The sequence below is a fragment of the Diceros bicornis genome, chromosome 15 (genome assembly GCF_020826845.1).
Source record: "Diceros bicornis minor isolate mBicDic1 chromosome 15, mDicBic1.mat.cur, whole genome shotgun sequence".
Taxonomy (NCBI): Eukaryota; Metazoa; Chordata; class Mammalia; order Perissodactyla; family Rhinocerotidae; genus Diceros; species Diceros bicornis.
The window spans coordinates 54,009,507-54,030,804 of NC_080754.1; the positions used below are offsets into that span (position 1 = coordinate 54,009,507).

General features: G+C 37.5%; 1 protein-coding gene across 1 annotated transcript in view; it reads left to right on the forward strand.

Moving 5' to 3' along the window:
• The window catches only part of WDR49 (WD repeat domain 49), a 142,887-nt gene that overhangs the window by 61,452 nt on the left and 60,137 nt on the right, over positions 1 to 21,298 (forward strand). Inside the window, 1 exon segment of the mRNA XM_058556411.1 lies at positions 4,789 to 5,022. Coding sequence (XP_058412394.1) covers positions 4,789 to 5,022 — 234 coding nt within the window.

Sequence of the window (21,298 nt, forward strand, 5' to 3'; positions counted from 1 at the left end):
AGATATTTAAGTGACATTTTGCCAAAGGACTTGATTAATAAAACTGAATTAATGTGAGATATTTTTCATGATTAAAAGGATATGGACTGATTAGGAGAGAAAGGGAGTAACAGTTATCTGGTTTAAGGCCAAGCCACACGAAATTACTGATTAAGCTGAGAGAAAGATTTCTTGTTCAAGGAGATTAGCATTGACCTTAAAACCAAGTAGAGAAGTTCAGGTACAGTACAAAGAAAATACTTGGGAAATTAAAAAAAAAATACTGATGCCTGAGCCCCATCCTAAATCAGAGATTCTGATTTAATTGGCCTGGGGAAGGACCCAAGCATAGGGGATTTCTAAAGCACTGTAGATGTTTCTAATATCAAGGTTAAGAACCACTGGTTATAGAATGTGGTAGTGCAGGGAAAACTGAAAAACTTATGGAGATCACGTACTGTGACGTGAGTCCTAGGAGAAAGCTGGAACACTGTTGTATGCATTGATGCAGTATATCAATGTTATTGCTTTGATTCTGAAGAGAGAAAAATCAGAGAGTTAAAGATGGAAGGTGGACTCAGCAGGATCATTCGTTGAGAGTGTTGGATTCTCTGGAGGAAGAAAGGAAAGCAGAGCAATGCAAATTAATTTTAAGAAAAATTAATGAATATACACATTATGATAAAAATATTTCTAGTTTTAATTGCTAATAGCAAGAAGTAACCTGTCATAGACTAGAGAAGTTATTGCTCATCTATTTTTAATTTTTAATTTAATTTATGTTACTGAATGTCAATGAAATATTAAAGCCAAAATAAGTTACTTGAACAACACAGTAGAAAATGATTCTAGGGAAATTATAGTCCATTAATACTGTTGAGTTATTGTTAATCTATACTCAACCATGCCCAAGATTATTATTCTGATATGGAGTTAGTTTCTATTTTTCAGAAGGAGGTCCGTACTAACCAAGACAGGATTTTGAACAATGAGGGTATGACTATCATAACTAATACAAGTGTTTGAGAATGATCTAGATGTGTCTAATCTTACAGCTCTAACATTCAAAATAACAGTTTATCAATTCTATTTATATTTAGAACTCATTAAAATACATTTGCGAGTCTTAGTTCTTGTAGCATTTACATTTTTGAGGGTAAACATTTTCTGGAAAGCTTCCAGAATGTTTTCAATAAAAATAATCTAGTAATGATTAAGAACCAGAATGAGGGCCCGGCCCAGTGGCATAGTGGTTAAGTTCGCACTCTCTGCTTCGGCGGTCCAGGTTCACGGGTTCAGATCCTGCGGACCTACACCACTCATCAAGCCATGCTGTGGTGGTGTCCCACATAAAAAAAATAGAGAAAGATGGGCACAAATGTTAGCTCAAGGCCACTCTTCCTCAAGCAAACAGAGGAAGATTGGCAACAAGCATTAGCTCAGGGCCAGTCTTCCTCACCAAAAAAGAAAAGAAAAGAAAAAGAACCAGAATGAGTTCTTTAATAAAAAAATCTTGCTGAAGAAACCCAATTTTTTGTATAAATATGTATTCCTGCAGTTAGAGGGATTGGTTGTGCTGTTTATCGGGTAGGGATTGATTAGGCCATTTTAAGTTTGTTATAGGTGTTGGTAGATGAAGAGGTTACCATATACATCAAACATAATTATTTCTGAAAGATGTTTGAAAAAGTCTCACAAAATTTCATTGTGGATTATATGAGATCTGCAATTGGGTGAATAAGCACGTAGAAGTGAGACAAGTTTTTTATGAGAGTGCTGTATTCCTGGACTTATTCTAGCTAATCTTTTCATCAATGAGCTGGATAAAGATACAGTTATTAGATGAGCCACAACCTTCAAAAAATTAAAAAAAATATTTATTGAATATCTACTATGTCCCATGGGATGTGAGGACAAATCAGGGAGGAATTGTCAATATAATTGAATTAGGATTCAAAATTATGTTGTCACACTGAAACTCTGAATCAAACTAGGAAAAATCATTGACTTAGCTTAAAATATCAGATTTTTGAAGGTAAGATCGTAGATATCTGGCTTGATTATTTGTTCATGGAAATAAGATTTCAAATTTTGCTCAATCAGAACCTCAAGGTAGGTGAAATGCACGATCGGGTGGCTTAATCAGCTAATGTAAAAATAGGCTGCTTTAAAGAAGTCACAGCACCTGTGACAGTAGAACACACATGAAACATTGGCTCAGTTCTGAGCACCTTACTTAAAATAGGTCCTTGAGGACCCTAGGGCGTTCATCTTACATGTTGGTGAGTTGAGAGATACTGTCAAGTTGAAAGTGCAATAATTATGTGTAAGCATATTATTTTTAATTATAATAACCGATAGGACTAAAAACATAAAACTTTTATAGTGGGAAGAATGAGAAGAGAAAGGGAGAAAGGAGTGTAAGTAATTCCTTTTCTTTTAGAGCAGAGAGTCATTACATATATGATTAATATATGATTAATATATGATATGTAGACACACACAGCTGTTATTTGGTGTTATGGAGAAAACTGTAACCTACTAAGAGTTAAAGAAGGCTGTCTCTGAGGAGTGGGACTTACAGTTAAGAGGGATGAGTTGGGGAAAAAACCCTTTGGTGCTATTGGATTTTATACCATGGACATATCCTGCTGTGGTTTTTAAAAGTAAACAAGGTCTGGATGACTGTCCTCCACTGGAGAGAAAGTAGAAGCAAAGACAGAGTGAGAGAATCAAGAGGCTGCCATGGGATGGGATCTGAACACTGATATTACGATGGTTGAAGGACCTAGGATCATTTACTCTGGAGAGGAGGGGTAAGATGAGGCTTATGTAGATATAGGAAAAGAGTGTAGAATAGAATCAACAGGTAGAAGAGGATGTCTTTGGCTGAACATATTTAATAATTACTGTAGGAATTCCTATCCTGTGGGTTCCGGGGATCTGTACATATGTATGGGAAGTGTGTGTGTCCATGTACCCAAAGAAATTGCTTGGAAAATTGTGTACTTACATGAGTATATGCATGTAGTGGGAGGGGATAGACCATCATTTTCAACAGATTTTTCTTTTGAAGTAGTATATTAAAATAGGTTGAGAACTAAAGGGTTGCCTACCTTGTGCAGTAATAAATGCTTATTTAAACAGATACAATTTTTTTTTTTATTTTTTTTTTTATTTTTTTTATTTTTTTTTATTTATTTTTTTTTTTTTTGTGAGGAGATCAGCCCTGAGCTAACATCCGCCAATCCTCCTCTTTTTTTTTGCTGAGGAAGACGGCCCTGGGCTAACATCTGTGCCTATCTTCCTCCACTTTATATGGGACGCCGCCACAGCATGGCTTACCAAGCAGTGCGTCGGTGCGCGCCCGGGATCCGAACCAGCGAACCCCGGGCCGCCGCAGCGGAGCGCGCGCACTTAACCGCTTGCGCCACCGGGCCGGCCCCTAAACAGATACAATTTTTATAGATAATTTAGAAATAATTCTTACATTGGATAAGATAGACTAGTTTATTTGAAATAACCTTTTCTGCTCTTAGGTTCTAATACTTACACAATGTAAAAATAATAAAACAAATTTACTAATAAAAGAGCAACACATTACATACTGGTCATCATGCTAAAAGCTTGACAAGGGCTCTCATTCAATCCTTGCAGCATCGGGTAAGGTAAGCACTGCATCAAAAACTCAGAGACAAAGAAACTCGCTAGCGGTCACCCTACAGTAAGAGACAGAGCCGAGACTAGAACCCAGGAAGGCTGGCCCTAGAGTTTGTCCGCCAGCCCCTTTTGGAGGGGTTTTTCACTGTCTTCATTTTGACTCTTTCTCCCTCACTGGCCTGTGTTAAGTCTCCACCGTGGCTGAGAGTAGCATGGACTTGCAAAGCTGCTCTTTCTGTTTTCTTCTGTGTTTTTGTTCTATCCACGTCATTTTTATGTCTTGACTGTGTTTGAAAAAGAATCTAATATCTGTGGTTTATTTGAACTTGATTTCATTTACTACCAAGTCTTTTATTTCATATATATATATAATACATATATACGTACATATAATACATCTATCTCTCTATCTCTCTATCTATCTCGAGACATTGAAGGAGAAACACAGTATTAGTTTTCTATTGCTACTGTGACAAATAACCACAAACTTAGTGCCTTGAAACAACACAACTTTATTTTGTGTTCTGTAGGTTAGAATTCTGACATGGGTCTTACTGGGCTAAAATCAAGCTATTGGCAGGGCTGTCTTCCTTTATGGAGGCTCTTGGGGAGAAGCCCTTTCCTTGCCTTTCCAGCTTCCTTAGCTCGTGGCCCCCTTCCTCCATCTTCAAAGCCAGCAACACTAGGCAGAGTCCTTCTTACATCCCATCACTCTGATCTCCCTTGTGATTACTTTGGACTCCCCAAATCATCCAGGATAATCTCTCCATCTCAAAGCCGGTAATTTATCACATCTGCAAAATCGTTTTTGCCATGTAAGGTAACATATTCACACATTCCATGGATAGGACATGGACATCTTTGGGGACCATTGTTCTGCCTACCACAAGCACCTATTAAATGCCAGGCACTTTTCTGGGAACTGAGACAAAACACAATCCCTTGCCTAGAGATTACAATTGAGGAGAAATTTTAACGGATAAGGAAAATAAAAAAAAATATATGTGTTCTGATAGAAGTGTGAACAGTTATAGCACTATGCAGGAAACAACTATCTGCCTGGGTTCAAGGATGAGGTAGAAAAAAATTTGGCTAAAAAATTAGAATTAGTCTTGAAATAGTCCTATGACTTTGTCACTTTTCATCCAGGTTTTGAGACTCTGGGATATCCAGCTCCAGCTGTCCATCCAGAGGATAGCTTGTTCTTTCCCCAAAAGTCAGGACTTCAGATGCCTCTTCCACTTTGATGAAGCCCATGGCCGACTTTTCATCTCCTTCAATAACCAGCTAGCGTTGTTGGCAATGAAAAGTGAAGCCAGCAAGAGGGTGAAAAGCCACAAGAAAGCAGTCACTTGTGCTCTTTACAGTTCTGTCTTGAAGCAGGTAATGATGCTTTTCTGTCCCTCTCCTAACGCGTCCCCACGTCCAGAGGCTCATTTCCATAATTCAGTCAAAAGTAACTGAGGACAAATATAGAAAAAGAAATGTGGAAAAGAAGTGATTTAACAGCTACGTGCTTTTCTGCAATAATGTGTGTTCAGGTGGATTTGAAGAGTGATTTCGTTTTCAGCCAGCGACCACAGTAGCACTGATAGCCTTCGAGGGAATTACAACATTCCAGCTAAAACAAACACAACATGTAATGTAATTGAACTTATCTTTGTTGCCCACTAGTTTGGGTCTTGATGCCAAATGCAAGTGAACCTGGTTGTAAAATTCCCTTTTATGAACACCATCCTCCTGGATCCCTGTGGAAAGTTCTGAAATATGCATGAAATGTAATTAGCAGAGATCCATTTTGCCAACGTATTTTACACCAGTGGCTCACAGTGGCAGCCTGGAATGTATTCATAATAAAATGATTCAGTTAAATGTGGTGCCACTTGGTATGCAGCGCCAGTGTTGTTTGTCTCCCGACCGCTCTAATGATGCTCTGCAGCCTTTGCTTATGGGAGCGCTACCTGCATGTTAATGAAGACGCCTGGCTCCTCTGGAGCAGAGACGCCGCACAGGCCACAGGCCTTCTGAGAGGACAGGGAGGGTCAGCCTGTGGGGGGATCACGGAGGGAGCAGGCACCAGTGGAGCTTAGTCTGCTGCAATGATCACCTTCTGCCTGATAGTGACAGCACAACAGTAGCCGAGCAGAGAGCCAGTATCCAGCTTGTGGCCATTTAAACAATAACTCCAACCCATTCTTTCTTTCCCTTCTGCAGAAGCGTCTGCATTCACGCAGAAATGAGTAGTTCAGATTTTATGCAAGGGGTGGAAAGCTCTCTGTTAGTAACGAGTAGTGTGTCATGTCACTACTTCGAATACTCTGTTTTCTGGTTATTCTAGGAGATAAAAATCCTTCAGAAAACAATTCATTTTGAGTTCCATCTGTGAGAAACATTCCCCCGTAAATGTTTTACTGAACTTTACAAAGGCAACCAGTTAATTTGGCTCCCTGGTGGCCACTGAGAGATGCATTTGTTTCCAGGAGAACATTTTGCTAATTAAGATCTGCAAAGTTAAAAATCTAGGTTTGTGTGTACATGTTAAGATCGTCTGTTGCCTGGCTATAAGATGAGCAATATTCCATGAGGAATTCAGGAAATGGGACACAAAGAAGATCTGGAATCTTCCATTTGGGACATGAAGATAAAGCCAAAATAACACAAATATATGCAAGTTATAGACAACAATAGAGAATGCACATATGGTATATGACATAGGGAGAATTGCTGTACAGTTACGTTGAGTATTCACATCTCTACTTATTTTTGCTGCTAATAGTATAAATAATCAAAAGCATTAATATGTATATAAAGCACATGGAGCTGTGTGTTCCATACATAAGTGTTCCCTAACTGTTATCTGCTAAGCTATAGAGAAACACTTTAACATTGTATTACATTTATAATTATAAAAATGTATTGCAGTCGTGTACAAAGAAAATAATATCACCCACAGTCTCATAGGCTAATGATAATTTATCATTTCAGAGTAGCAAATACAAGACAAATTTAGAGAAAGCAAATACAACAGTTTTGAACAAGTACCAGGTGCCAGGAATGAGGAATCAAAGATTCATGCACTATAGTTTCTTCGTCTCAGTGGCTCAGGGAGACGCAGATCATTAAGGGCGGGTCCAGGGCGACTTCCTGACGCTCATTGCTAGGCAGGTGCTCAGTACAGGATTGCAGGATGAAAGAAGGGGAGACAGACACATCACAAGGAGACAATGGAACACAGCAAAATGAAGTAGAGGTAAGAGCAAACGGCTATCCATGGAAAGTGATCAACTCTGCCGGGGGCTGGGGTGGGTGACGTTTCAGCAGAGCCCTGAAAGCTGGAGTGAACCTCTAAAAGGAGAAGGAAGTAGTTCCAGACAGAAGACACAAGTGAGCACCTGCAAAGAGGTTCGAGCGCTCACAGTGCATTTACAGGGAGAGGGTTTCTTCTGCGGTGGCTAGTTTGGGTGACTTAGCAAATGTGGTGGGAGTGAGGCGGTAAACAGAGCTTAGAGCCTGACTGTGAAGGTCGTTCACTGAATGCAGCAGTCTGGTCTGGGAAAAATAAAATATAGACTTGAGGTTAAAAAAGTAATTCTCACAGTGTGGTCGCGGAGCCCTGGGGGACTCAGATCCTTTCAGAGACTCTGCAAGATCAAAACTATTTTCATCATGATATTAATTTGTTGTTTGCTTTTTTCACCCTCATTGTCTCATGAGTGTACAGTGGAGTTTTTCCAGAGGCTACATGATGAGCGAGGACGTCATTGCTCTGATGGCTAAAGGACTGTGTGCTTTTGTGTTTTGTGTTTTAACAATTTCTCAGTTTAAATTTCTAATATGGTAAATACATATGTGTGTCTGGCTGTCTATCTCTCTTTCTATCTTTATATGTATATCTCCCACATAAATGAAAGCTATTTGAATTCTTCAACAATTTTTAAGAGTGAAAAGGGATGCCTAGATCAAAAGTTTTGAGAGCCAGCCCTGATGGCCTAGTGGTTCAAGTTTAGCACTCTCACTGCTTCCTTGGCCCGAGTTCGTTTCCCAGTCATGGCACCATACCACCTGTCTGTCAGTAGCCATGCTGTGGCGGCGGCTCACATAGAAGAACTAGAAGGACCTACAACTAGGATATACAACCATGCACTGGGGCTTTGGGGAGGGGGAAAAAAAAGAGTTTTGAGAACTGCTAGGTTAGAGACCAGAATTCAAATGTTGGGCAGATTACTTAATGTGTCTAAGCTTCAGTTTATTGACTTTTAAATTGTGTGTGTCTGTGGGGCTAGACATGATCATTGTAACAGCATGTATCTCTCCAGCATTACCTGGCTATGGCCTGTGTCTAGGAAGCAGTCCTCATTCCTCCCAAACTGCCAGCCCCAGCAAGACCCCCCCAGCTCCCCCATACCTCTCAGGTCAAATGCTTGTGCTTTATGACACCTCTTTTTCTCGTTAACTTCTTGGTATTCCTTAGTCTTTATTTTAGCCATGTGTTGTGTGAAAGCAGATGTTGGGAAGAGTTAGAAAGGAGGGGATCCTGAATTGGACTTTGTCTCTAGCCCTGCTCCTCCTCAGGAACACCCCTTGACGTGAGGAAGCTGTTTATCTGGCCCCTTCTCTTCTCAGACATTGCAGTTCCTGCTCATAAACATTCAGTTCCGAGGCTCGGCTTTGGGCCTCTCAGCTCCCTGAAGTCTCCAGGGGCATCTCAGGAGACTTCTCTCTCTTCTCTCTGAGCACTGATCACATTTCTAGTTGTTTATCAGTTAAACACTTAGTTAAACTCTCATTTTTCTCTCCTCCTATGTTTTTGGTGGAAGAGAAAGAGTCTTGTCTTCCACTTCTGTATTTTCCTACAACTCCTACCACTCTTCTGAGAGCCAAATGGATGTTCAGTTGCTAAGTTTGATCAATTATTGCCATTTCTCACTCCACATTCAAAAGGAGCCCAGGCTTTTCTGGTCCACTGGCGCTTGCTCTTTGGTTATCTGGTTTGGTGTCTTTTTTTAAGACTTTCTCTTTGTCTGAATTTAATGAAAACCTTCCCTTCTGTTCTTGTCCTTTCAACATGTTGCTGACGCCTTATTATTATTTCATTTTATTTGGACATCAGTGGGGACCTAACATAGTCCCTATATGAAAACAACTTGGCACGTTTCTGTCACTTTTCTTTATCTTCCTGTCTTTTGGTACCCTCGCATCCTAATCTAAGACAGTGATAGTAAGCCACGTAAAGCCTTTTAAAAGGAACCATGTGCTTTATTTCACCCAGCAAAGCATGCCCTCACAGCTAGCCAGCGGCAGAACAAGTTGGGACAGGCTGAGGGAGTCCCCAGAATGCACAGTTTTGAAGGAATCAAAGTAACTCAATATCTTGGAGGCAGTTCTAATGAACTGTCTTTGCATTGAGTTCTTAAATGAAACTTTTCTTAAAAACCTATGAATGTTAGGAGACTTTAAAGTTTAAAAAATGTATTTGTAGATATCATATAAACTGGAACAGATAAAATTTTTGCGTTATCACTATAGCTCTCATCCTAATGATGTGGGTTTATGTGTTTTTGTAAAATAGGTAACGTTTCAGTTTGTTTTGCATCTAGGACACATTTATAGTCAGACTAGATATTTAGGCATCATCAAATTTTGACAGACAATGATATTTACTATTTTTGTTATTGAAATAATTTTTTGTAAAATATTACATGCTTATTATAAGAATTTAAAACAATGCAATAAAAGTCAAATAAGGAACTAAATTTTGCTGAAGTATCAGCATGTTCTAAATGTCTCTCTGTGTATAGACTATTTTATATAAAGATGGTTCTGTAAACTACCTTTTTATTCTATAATATATTGGAATATATTTCCTTTTATGTAAATGTACATCTACATCATTTTTAAAAGGTGGCGTAGCATCCCACTGTATGCGTGTATCATAATTTCCTGATCCATTTGCCTTGATGAGAATTTTGCTATTATGACTTTTTGTGCATAAATATATTCACATTCATGACTTTATTTTTCTGGGCTAAAATCTTAGGAATGAATTTCTAGGTTAAAATATATGAGTATTAGATACTTTGATACACAAATTGCCTTCTAGAATCTTACTATTTCGCCAATCTCTGAGAGTAAACATATGAATCCCACACATGGTTACATAAAGAGACATGTCAGACAGAGGCTGCCTAGCCACCTCCCGAAGGACTCCTGAGACCCTTGGTGGGGTCCCCATAATCCAGCGGGAGATGTTGGCTTTGAACATGTGAAGACTAGATCTTCTTCCCCTTATCCAGAGTGGCGCGGTTTCTTGAGGACCAACTCTCACACTATCACAGGAAACACAATGCCAAATCATTCATTAAAAATGGGGCCGGGGCATAATTTTTTAGTGATAGTGCATCTCCCGTCCTCTTTTCTGGAGACCATTTTTTGGGAATTGAGATATTTGAGACTGTAACCAGTTAAATTGGGAGTTCCCTTGGTAATTGTAAAATCTGAGCAAAGGGAAGTGGACAAGCTTGAGGGAGATGTGTCTCCACCTTACAAGTCATTATACCTCCTTGGTGCTCGTATTTAGGGCAAAATCAATGAGTTTCTCTTCTGAACAGAACTGGATGAACACAATGAGAACGTTCTCTTTGCCTGACTTATTGCTTGGCTCCAAGTGAGCTCCTTCTGTTAACACAGCTTTTCTTCACTGGCCAGTTTAAGGCTGTACTTGGTTACGTGTCAGTCCTGAGGCTGTGAGCTGTGGTCAGTTGATGGAGACATGGGAAGTACCCTAGTCTTAAGGTTATACCAAAACATATACACACACATATGTGCATGCACGCACACACAAACACAAACACACACACAGTTTATTTAAATGTGTTTAGCTTAGAAGGAATGGCACATTTACATGTTACACAACTCAAAAGGACAAAAGAGTATACAGTGAAAATTTCCTCTTATCCCTGTCTCTGCTCAGTTTCCTTCCCTGCAGGCAACGGGTTTTATGAGTTCCATGAGCACCTTTTAAGGCTTTTCTATTCACACACAAGTAAATATGTATACTCACTTGTAAATATATACAATAATTCTTAATTTTTAAGAATGTATATTATTTTAAATGCTTTTTACACAAATGGTAGCATATTGTATGCACAGAAACACTGCTCTATACCTTGATTTTTCACCTAAGAATACAGCCTAATGATCCTTTATCTCATTACCTAGAGAATATCTTCATTCTTCTTTATAGCTGCATGGTATTCCATTATATAGGCATACCAAACTTTATTAGTCAGTTCTTAGGGACATTTAGATTGATTCCGGTATTTTTATATTATAAATAAAGTAGTAGTTTTTAACCTTGAACACACAAATTTTAGCACTAGTGAGGAAATATCTATGGGATAATTTCCTGGAACTGGATTTATTGGGTCGGAGAGTATTTACATCTGTAACCTTGATAAATATTGTCAAATGTTCTCCGTAAAAGCTGCATTAAATCCATCAGCAGGGTAAGAGAGGACTCCCTCAGTCTCTCTCATCATCATAGTCTTTTAAGACTTTATTTTATTTTAAGAGCACTTTCAGGTTCACAACAAAAAAAGGTACAGAAATATTCCATATACTCCCATCCCCCTGCATGCATAGCCTCCTTCATTATCCACAGCCCCCACCAGAGTGGTACATTTGTTACAACTGATGAACCTATGTTGACATATCCTTATCACCCAAAGTCCACAGTGCAATTAGGGTTCAGTTTTAGTATTGCATGTTCTATGAGTTTGGACAAATGTGTAATGACATGTATCCACCATTATAGCATCATATAGAGTAATTTCACTGCCCTAAAAATCCTCTGTGCTTCACCTTTTCATCCCACTTTTTTCCCCTAACCCTTGGCAACCACTGATATTTTTACTGTCAACATAGTTTTGCCTTTTCCAGACTGTCATATAGTTGGAACCATACATTACATAGCCTTTCCAGATTGGCTTCTATCATCACTCAGTAATGAGCGTTTATGTTTCCTATATGTATTTTAATGGCTTGATAGCTCTTTTTTTCAGCACTGAATAATATTCCATTGTATAGATGCACCACAATTTATTTATCCATCACCTACTGAAGGACATCTTGGATGCTTCCGAGTTTTGGCAATTATGAATAAGGCTGCTATAAACATCTGTGTGCAGCCTTTTGCGTGGACATAAGTTTTCATCTCCTTTGGGTAAATATCAAGGAATGTGATTGCTGGATTGTATGGTTAAGAGTATGTTTAGTTTTGTAAGAAATTGCCAATTGCCTTCTACAGTGGCTGTACCGTTTTGTTTTCCCACCAGCAATAAACGAGTGTTCCTACTGCTCCACATCCTTCTCAGCATTTGGTGTTGTCAGTCTTCCAGATTTAGGCCATTCTAATAGATGTGTAGTGATATTTCATTATTGTTTTACTTTGCATTTCCTTGATGACGTATTACATGGAACATCTTTCCATATGCTCATTTGCCATATGTTTATTTTCTTTGTTGAGGTGTCTGTGAAGATCTTTGGCTCATTTTTTAATTGGGTTGTTTCCTTACTGTTGAATTTTAAGTGTTCTTTGTATATTTTGGATAACAGTTTCATCATATATGTCTTTTGAAAACATTTTCTCCCAATCTGTGAGTTGTCTTTTCATTCTCTTGACAGTGTTTTTGCAGAGCAGACATTTTTTAATTTAATGAAGTCTAGCTTATCAATTATTTCTTTCATGGACTGTATCTTTGGTGTTCTATCTAAAAAGTCGTTGCCAAACCCAAGGTCATTTACATTTTTTTATATCTTATCTTCTTTGAGTTTTATAGTTTTGTGTTTTACATTTAGATCTGTAATCCATTTTAGGTTAATTTTTGTGACAGGTGTAATGTCTGTATCTAGATTCATTTTTGTACGTGGATGTCCAGTTGTTCCAGCACCATTTGTTGACAACACTAACTTTTCCCCATTGTATTGCCTTTGCTTCTTTGTCAAAGATCAATTGACTAGATTTATGTGGATCTATTTCTGGGCTCTCTATACTGTTCCATTGATCTAGTTGTCTATTCTTTTGCCAACATCACACTGTCTTGATTACTGGAGCTTTACGGTAAGTCATGAAGTTTGGTAGTGTCAGTCCTCCAATTTTGTTCTGCAATATTGTGTTGGCTCATCTGGGTCTTTGTCCTCTCTATCTAAACTTTAGAATCAGTTTGTCAATATCCACAAAATAATTTGCTGGGATTTGATTTTGATTGCATGGAATATATAGATTAAGTTGAGAAGAACTGAGATCTTGACAATATTGAGTCTTTCTATCCATTTATTTAGTCCTTCTTTGATTTTTTTCATCAGAGTTTTGTAGATTACCTCATATAGAACTTGTACATATATTTTTAGATTTATGTGTAAGTAATTTTTGTGTATGCTAATGTAAATTGTATTGTGGTTTAATTTTGAAATTCCACTTGTTCATTGCAGCTATGTATAAAAACAATCAATTTTTGTATATTAACCTTGTATCTTGCAATCTTGCTGTAAACACTTATTTCCAGGAGTTTTTTTGTTGATTCTTTCAGATTTTCTACATATAAGGTCATGGCATCTGCTAACAAAAATAGTTTTATTTCTTCCGTTCCAATCTTTATACCTTTTATTCCCTTTATTTCTCTTATTGCGTTAGGTAGCACTTCTATATGATGTTGAAAAGCAATGGTGAGAAGGGACATCTTTGCCTTGTACCTGATTTTAGTAGGAAAGCTTCAAGTTTCTCACCATTAATTATGATGTTAGCTGTATGTTTTTTGTAGATATTCTTTACCAAGTGGAGGAAGGTTTCCTCTATTCTTAGTTTACTGAGAGTTTGATCATGAATGGGTGTTGGATTTTGTCAAATGCTTTTTTCTGTGTTTATTGATATGATCATGTGATTTTTTTGTTTTAGCCTATTGATGTGATGGATTACATTAATTGATTTTCAAGTGCTGAACCAGCCTTGCATATGTGGGATAAATATCAGTTGGTTGTGCTGTATAATTCTTTTTGTACATTGTTGAATTTGATTTGCTATTGTTTTGTTGAGTATTTTTGCATCTATATTTATGAGAGATATTGGTTTGTAGTTTTCTTTTCTTGTAATGTCTTTTTCTGGTTTTGATATTAGGGTAATGCTGGCCTCATAGAATGAGTTGGGAAGTATTTCCTTTGCTTCTATTCTCTGAACGAGATTGTAGAGAATTGGCATAATTTCTTCCCTAAATGTTTGCTAGAAATTAGCAATGAACCCATCTGACCTGGTGCTTTCTGTTTTGGAACATTATTCCCTGTTGATTTAATTTTTAAAATAGATATAGGCCTATTCAGACTTCTATTATGTCTCTCTTTTCTAATATGTCTATTTCTTGTGTTAGTTTTGGCATATTGTGTTTTTCAATAAATTGGCTCATTTTATCTAAGTTAAAAAATTTGTGGGGATCGAGTTGTTCACAGTGTTCCTCTATTATCTTTTTAATGTGTCTGGGGTCTTTAGTAATGTCCTCTCTTTCATTTCTGATATTAGTAATTTGTGTCTTCTCTCTTTCTTTCTTACTTAGCCTGGCTAGAGTCTTATAAATTTTATTGATCTTTTCAAAGAACCAGCTTTTGGTTTCATTGACTTTCTCTATTGATTTTTGGTTTTCATTTTCATTGATTTCTGCTCTAATTTTTATTTTTTCTTTCCATCTGCTTACTTTTAATTGTATTAGTTCTTCTTTTTCTAGTTTCCTAAGGGGGAAGCTTAGATGATCGGTTTTAGATCTTTCTTCTTTTCTAATATATGCATTCAATGCCATAAATTTCCCTCTAAGCGCTGCTTTCTCTGCATCCTACAAATTTTGATAAGTTGTTGTATTTTCATTTTCATGAAATTCATTTTTAACTAAATTTTAACTACAATTTCATTTTAACTAAAAGTTAAAAATATTTTTAAATTTCACTTGAGATTTCTTCTTTGACCCATGTGTTATTTAGAAGTGTGGTGTTTAACCTCCAAGTATTTTGAAATTTTCCAAATACTTGACTTATTGATTTCCAGGTTATTGATTTCTAGGTTAATTACATTGTAGTGAGATCAGAAATTGCATGATTTCTATTCTTTAAAATTTATTAAGGTGTATTTTTTGGCTCAAAATGTGATCTCTCTTGGTGAATGTTCCATGAGACCTTGAGAAAAACGTGTATTTTGCTGTTGTTGGATAAAGTAGTCTATAGATGTCAATTATATCCAGTTGATTGATGGTGTTGTTGAGTTCGACTATGTCCTTACTGATTTTCTGCCTGCTGGTTCTGTTCATTTCTGATAGAGGGGTGTTGAAATCTCCAACTAATGGATTCATGTTTTTCTCCTTGCAGTTCTACCAATTTTGTCTCATGTAGTTTGACATAGTTGTTAGAAACGTATACATTAAGGATTGTTATGTTTTCTCAGAGAATTGACTGCTTTATCATTATGCAATGCCCTTCTTTATCCCTAATAACTTTCCTTGCTCTTAAGTCTGCTCTGTCTGAAGTAAATGTGACTATTGTTGCTTCCTTTTGATTAATCTTAGAATGATATATCTTTCTTTATCCATTTACTTTTAATCTATATATGTTTTTATATTTAAAGTTGATTTCTTTTAGACAACATATAGTTAGGTCTTGTTTTTTGATCCACTCTGATGATCTGGCTTGATTTCAAGTGCATTTAGACCAATGACATTCAGAGTGATTATTGATGTAGTTGGATTAATATCTACCATATTCGTTACTGTTTTCTTTGGTTGCCCTTGTTCTTTATTCTTACTTTTGTCTTCCACTCTCTTTCTGCATTTTGTGGTTTTAATTGAGAATTTTAAATTATTCTATTTTCTCTCCTTTCTTAGCACTTTAGTTATACTTTTTTAAAACTTTTTTTAGTGGTTGCCCTAGAATTTGCAATATACATTTATAACTGATCCAATCCACTTGCAAATAACACCATATTGTTTCACAGGTAGTGTTAGTACCTTGTAATAAGGAAATAATCTAATTCTTCCATTTGTTCCTTGTATCATGGCTTTTGTTCATTTCCCTCATATATAAACATGTATCTCTATATACATATACAGAAATATGTATACATAAGCATACATAAGTTAATACATTATTGCTATTATTGTTTTGAACAAACTGTTATCTGTTAGATCAATTAAGAATTAGAAAAATAAAAGTTTTTATTTTTACCTTCACTTATTCCTTCTTCAGTGTTCTTTCTTTCTTTATGTAGATCCAATTTTTGACCTATATTATTTTTCTTCTCTCTAAAGAACTTCTTTTAACATATTTGGAAGGCAGATCTACTGGCAACAAATTCCCTCAATATTTGTTTGTCTTAGAAAGTCTGTTTTTCTCCTTTATTTTTAAGGTTATTTTTGCTGGATACAGAATTCTAGGCTGGTGGGTTTTTTTCTCTTAACACTTCAAATATTTCACTCCACTCCCTTCTTGATTGCATATTTTCTGAGGAGAAGTCAGGTGTAACTCTTTTCTTTGTTCTTTGTAGGTAAGGTATCTTCTTCCTCTGGCTCCTTTCAGGATGTCTTCTTTATCTTTGATTTTCTGTAGTTTGAATATGATATGCCTACGTGTAGTTTTTTTTTGGTATTTATCCTGCTTGGTGTCATGTGAACTTCCTGGATCTATGGTTTGGTGTCTGACACTTAATTTGGGGAAATTCTCAGCCATTATTGTTTCAAGTATTTCTTCCGTTCCATTCTTGCTCTTCTTTCTAGTATTCTCATTATGTGAATGTTACACCTGTTGTAGTTGTCCCGTGGTTCTTGGATTTTGTATTTTGTTTTTTTTAGTCTTTGTTTTTTTTTGCTTTTCGTGTTTTGAGGTTTCTACTGATATATCCTCAAGCTCAGAGATTCTTTCTTGATATCCAGTCTACTAATAAGACCCTCAAAGACGTGCTTCATTTCTGTTGCATTTCTGCTTTTGATCTCTAACATTTCTTTTTGGTTCTTTCTAAGGATTTCCATCTCTTTGCTCACGTTACCCATCTGTTCTCATATGTTGTCTACTTTACCCATTAAAGTCTTTAGCATATTAATCATAGTTGTTTTCAATTCTGGATCTGATAATTCTCACATTCTTGTCATGGCTGAGTCTGATGCTTGCTCTGTTTCTTCAAACTGTGTTTTCTTAACGTTTTTTTTGTTTGTTTGTTTTTTGCTGAGGAAGATTAGCCCTGAGCTAACATCTGTGCCAATCTTCTCTACTTTATATGTGGGTTGCTGCCACAGCATGGCTGACAAGTGGTATATGTCCACACCTGGGATCTGAACCCTCAAACCCAGGCTGCTGAAGCGGAATGTGCCAAACTTAACCACTACGCCGCAGGGCTGACCCCTCAAACTGTATTTTTTGCTTTTTAGTATATCTTGTAATTTTTTTTGATGGTTGGACATGCTGTACTGGGTAAAAGGAACTGCTGTAATCTGGTGGTGAGGTGTGGGAGGAAGGAAAGCATTCTATAGCCCTAGATTAGGTCTCAGTCTTTTAGTGAGCCTGTGCCTCTGGACTGTGAACTTCACATATGCTTTTCAGTTGTCCCCAACCCTTAGGTGGAACAGGAAGGTTAGAGCCAGCTAGAATTTGGTATTTCCCTTCCCCAGGTCAGTTAGGCTTTGATAAAACCCCAGGAGGTTAGGCTCTGGTTAAATAGTTTCTCCTGAGGGCAGAACAGAGTACTCTAATGTATTTCAAAACAGTTTCTTTCTCCCTCCCGCTGCCAGGGCACCAGGGGATTTTTCTCCAATGTCTACAGTGAGAACTTGGCTGATATCTTCAAATTAAAACTCATAAAATTGTGGTGGCCCCCATGACTGGTTCCCCCTGGAATTTTTAACTGTCAGATTTGTCCGCTTTGGGCCTCCAGCAATTTGTCAGTTACAGTTCTGGTTTTCCTATCTTGGCTGTGTTTCCTGTGGAGTGTTCACATCATGAGTTTCTGCTCTGGTAACTTGTGATTTTCTCTATTTGTCTGTTGGCCTCTCCAATTCCGGGGACAGCAATTTGCCCTGTGACCTCATTTCTCTTATTGATCTAAGAAGAGTGCTTAATTTTTCAGTTTGTTCAGCTTTTTGCTTGTTGTAGGATGGAGTGCCAATTTCTTAGCATGCAAAACCAGAAACTGGAAGTCCAATGCAATCTCAACTATCTTTTGAAGTAATTTTTTCTTGGTTATTTTTTTAGAATGAGGGAGGTGGTGAGTTTGTGGAGTCAGAGTTCCCAATGCTTTACATTGAGGAAGTGACTTAATTTTTATAAGCAACAGTTTGCTTGTCCATAAAATAGAGATTATAATACCTCCCTTGTAGATTTTCTGTAAAGGACAGGGGATATCATAGCTAAAGACACACAGAACAAGCAAGAGTAAAAGCTAAATAAATGTTAGCCAAAAAAGAGGAAGTGATATTTTTCTGACTTTGTCTCCTAGTTCTTGTGAATGCCTAGTGATTTTTGGAATGTTTTGCATCCCTGTACCATGACCACAGGTGGTCATAGCCTGGGCCCCTTCCCTCACTCAGACTGCCCAAGCCTAGCTGGCCTCCTTGCTAGTTCCCGAACATGCTAAGGGCACTCTGCCTCAGGGCCTTTGCATTGCTGTTTCCTTTGCCTGGAACTCTCTTCACCCAGGTATCTGCATGGCTCCCTCCTTCACTTCAGTCATGTCTTTCCTCAAATCATTTCTTACGGAAGTCTTCCCAGAGCAGCATCCCCCAACTTTGTACTCCCTCTCAATGATCTTTACCTTCTTCTCAGTTACATTTTTCTCCATAATGCTTATTACCACAAAACGTTATATATATATACATATATATATATGTATATATATATCAAACTCATAAAATTGTGGATATATATATATATATGCTTTTTTTTTCTCATCTGGTTCCATCTCTTCTCCTCTGCCCCCACTAAATATAAGGGCAGGAATTTTTCGCTGCTGTATCCCCAGTGCCTAGATCCTGTGCCTTGCATATGCTGGGTATTCAATAAATTCAAGGAATGAATTTGAAAAAGTGAATTACAAATTAATCTAAGAAGAAGTAATATTCTATAAATAAGATTTATAAATGGAGAATGGCTGATTTAATATATTTGAATCCTTTGTCTGTACCAGCACTCTGAGATATTATCATTCTCCTCACCTCACTACTTACTGAAATGGAACTTCTAGAGATTTGATACAAAACAGAAAAAAAGGTAGTAACCTGCTTTATATTATGGGATGGTAACCAGCACAGACTAAAAATATAAAATATAAACAGTAATTAAATCAAACGTCCTGATCCCTTGGTAGCCAGCAACATCCACTGCTGTAATTTTTGATTCCTCTTCTTGCTTGGACCAGGACTTAGGATGCATACACAAGACAAGTAAAATGCCTACTGTTGCTAGAATAACAAGAAGACAATTAGAGGACACGGATACAGCCTCACATCTCTTAGAACTTTCTGATTGGCTGTGACAGCTTCTGATGAGAGAGACAAAAAGACCCATATATTCCTAAACGTTTACTAACTCAGGTACATAGGTGGCGTGTACTCCCGTCAGAACAACGATCTGCTTGTGAGGCGATTTGCCCTGGAGTGTAGTCCTTAGACAGAGCCATTTCTGCTCTGTAGACTGCCAGGGCCCTGTCCTCGGCTAAGGTTTCATCTGCTAAGAGGCAGCCAAGAATGAACTGAAAACTTAAAGCGATCTGTTATCAAAATGTGGCATATAAATGTGATGCCAATACTTATTCCTGCGCTTTATTACCGATAAAAACAACTTGCTAAAAATAAAGTCCCTGTCGTCCCGTAGTCAAATCACTTCATCTGCCAAGTGATGTTAAATGCACTCCTCCCTCACTAAACGTAGAAAGACTTCTCGCCTGCCTGGTTATTCTTGTCTACTGATATTATCATAGTGACAGTAGATTCTGGTTAATACTGGTTCTATGTTTGTGACATAGTCAGTCCTTGTTTTCCAACACATTGTTTTCCTGAGACTGCACCTTAAGGCGGATTGCCATAAAATGAAATTCAACTGGCTATACACTGTTGTCATTATTGATTCAGATTTCATGAGAAATTGTTAAATGTGGAGAGAAAGGTGCCAAAAACTGATGCATAGTGTGTTGGGGGTCAGCCACGCAGGCAGAGGTGGGAGAGTGCAAAGCAGCAAAAAGTGAATATTACTAATTCCTAGTTGAAAGTCTACATCGGATACAGTGGTGGGTGATCAGATGCCGTGTAATGTGGATGATGGCAGTCTTGAACAAGTAAACAAGCTTGCCTTTGAACGTGGCCTTATTTTATTTTTTTTGCTTCTATCAGGGAATACCCATCTTTTAGTACTGAAATACCTGCATATAATAGATGCTCAATAAATGCTTTTTGAGTAGAAATCATAAACTCCTTCACAACCTTTAACCTTTTCTTAAAAGACCATTATCAAAATTTTCACCCATGCTTGGAAGATTATATGTTTTCATGGCTTTGTCATTAATCAATACAATCCAAATTCCTAAGCAATTATGTGAGAAATTCATAAATATGATATAATTTGAAATTTCAATGTACATCTAACCATCTGGTTTCTAAAATTGTAATTGTCTACATTCACTGTCATGGTTGGAAGAAGCAAGATATGGAATATTTTTCTTTAATTGATTTGGATATGAGAAGTGACATGAGCCCAAGTAAGGAGTCAGACAAATAAAGCTTAAACAGAATAGTAACCCTGGCTAACTGTTTCGGCTTATTTATTGTGCGCCACGCGCCGAGCTAAGTGCTTTACAAATACTAGCTTAATTAAACCTCGTAAGAATGGTTTGAGGTAGTTCCTGTGATTCTCTCTGGATTATAGGTGAGGAAACTGAAGCTTAGAGAGTTGAGGTAATGAGCCCAAGGACAGACAACTGACGCTCACACTCAGCGTCCTGGCTCCGCCCAGTGCTCTTAGCCTCCATGCATATCGCACGAGCCAGAGCAAGCAGTTACACGGAATGGTAAAGTCTTAGGTCACACTGTTTCAAAGATCCGGGTCATTTGACCTAGAAATTACACTATCATTTAACATTTGTTAAATGTTTAAGCTAATTTTTATTTCACTGAGAGAAAATGTGTGGCATAAATATAGTTTTACATCATTTAAGAAATTGTCTGATTTGGGGTTGTAATATCAGAGAAAAAAAGAGCTGTGAGAGCTCACGGGCTCATGATCAGGTCTTTGCTGAGACATAAATGTTGCTAAATGGTGGCCCATGTTTCCAATCCCTCCTCTCCTTTTCACCTCCGGAATTACTGTCTTAAGTGAGCATCTCTTCCCTGGACCATTACAGCAGCCTCCAAATGATCTTCCCACAACCTGTCAGTTCTCCACACTGCTGCCAGAGGTTTCTTCACAAACCAACCAACAAGTACTGTATCACTCTCCTCCTTATTAAGAACAATGAGATTGTTCTTAATTTTATTTCCAGTCATACACCCCACTGATAATCCAATGAAAGCTAAGGACCCTTTCCCAGTAAAAAGAACTGCGCATTACTCATTATTCTCTGGTATTCCTCACTAGGGATTTCAATATCTGTTGT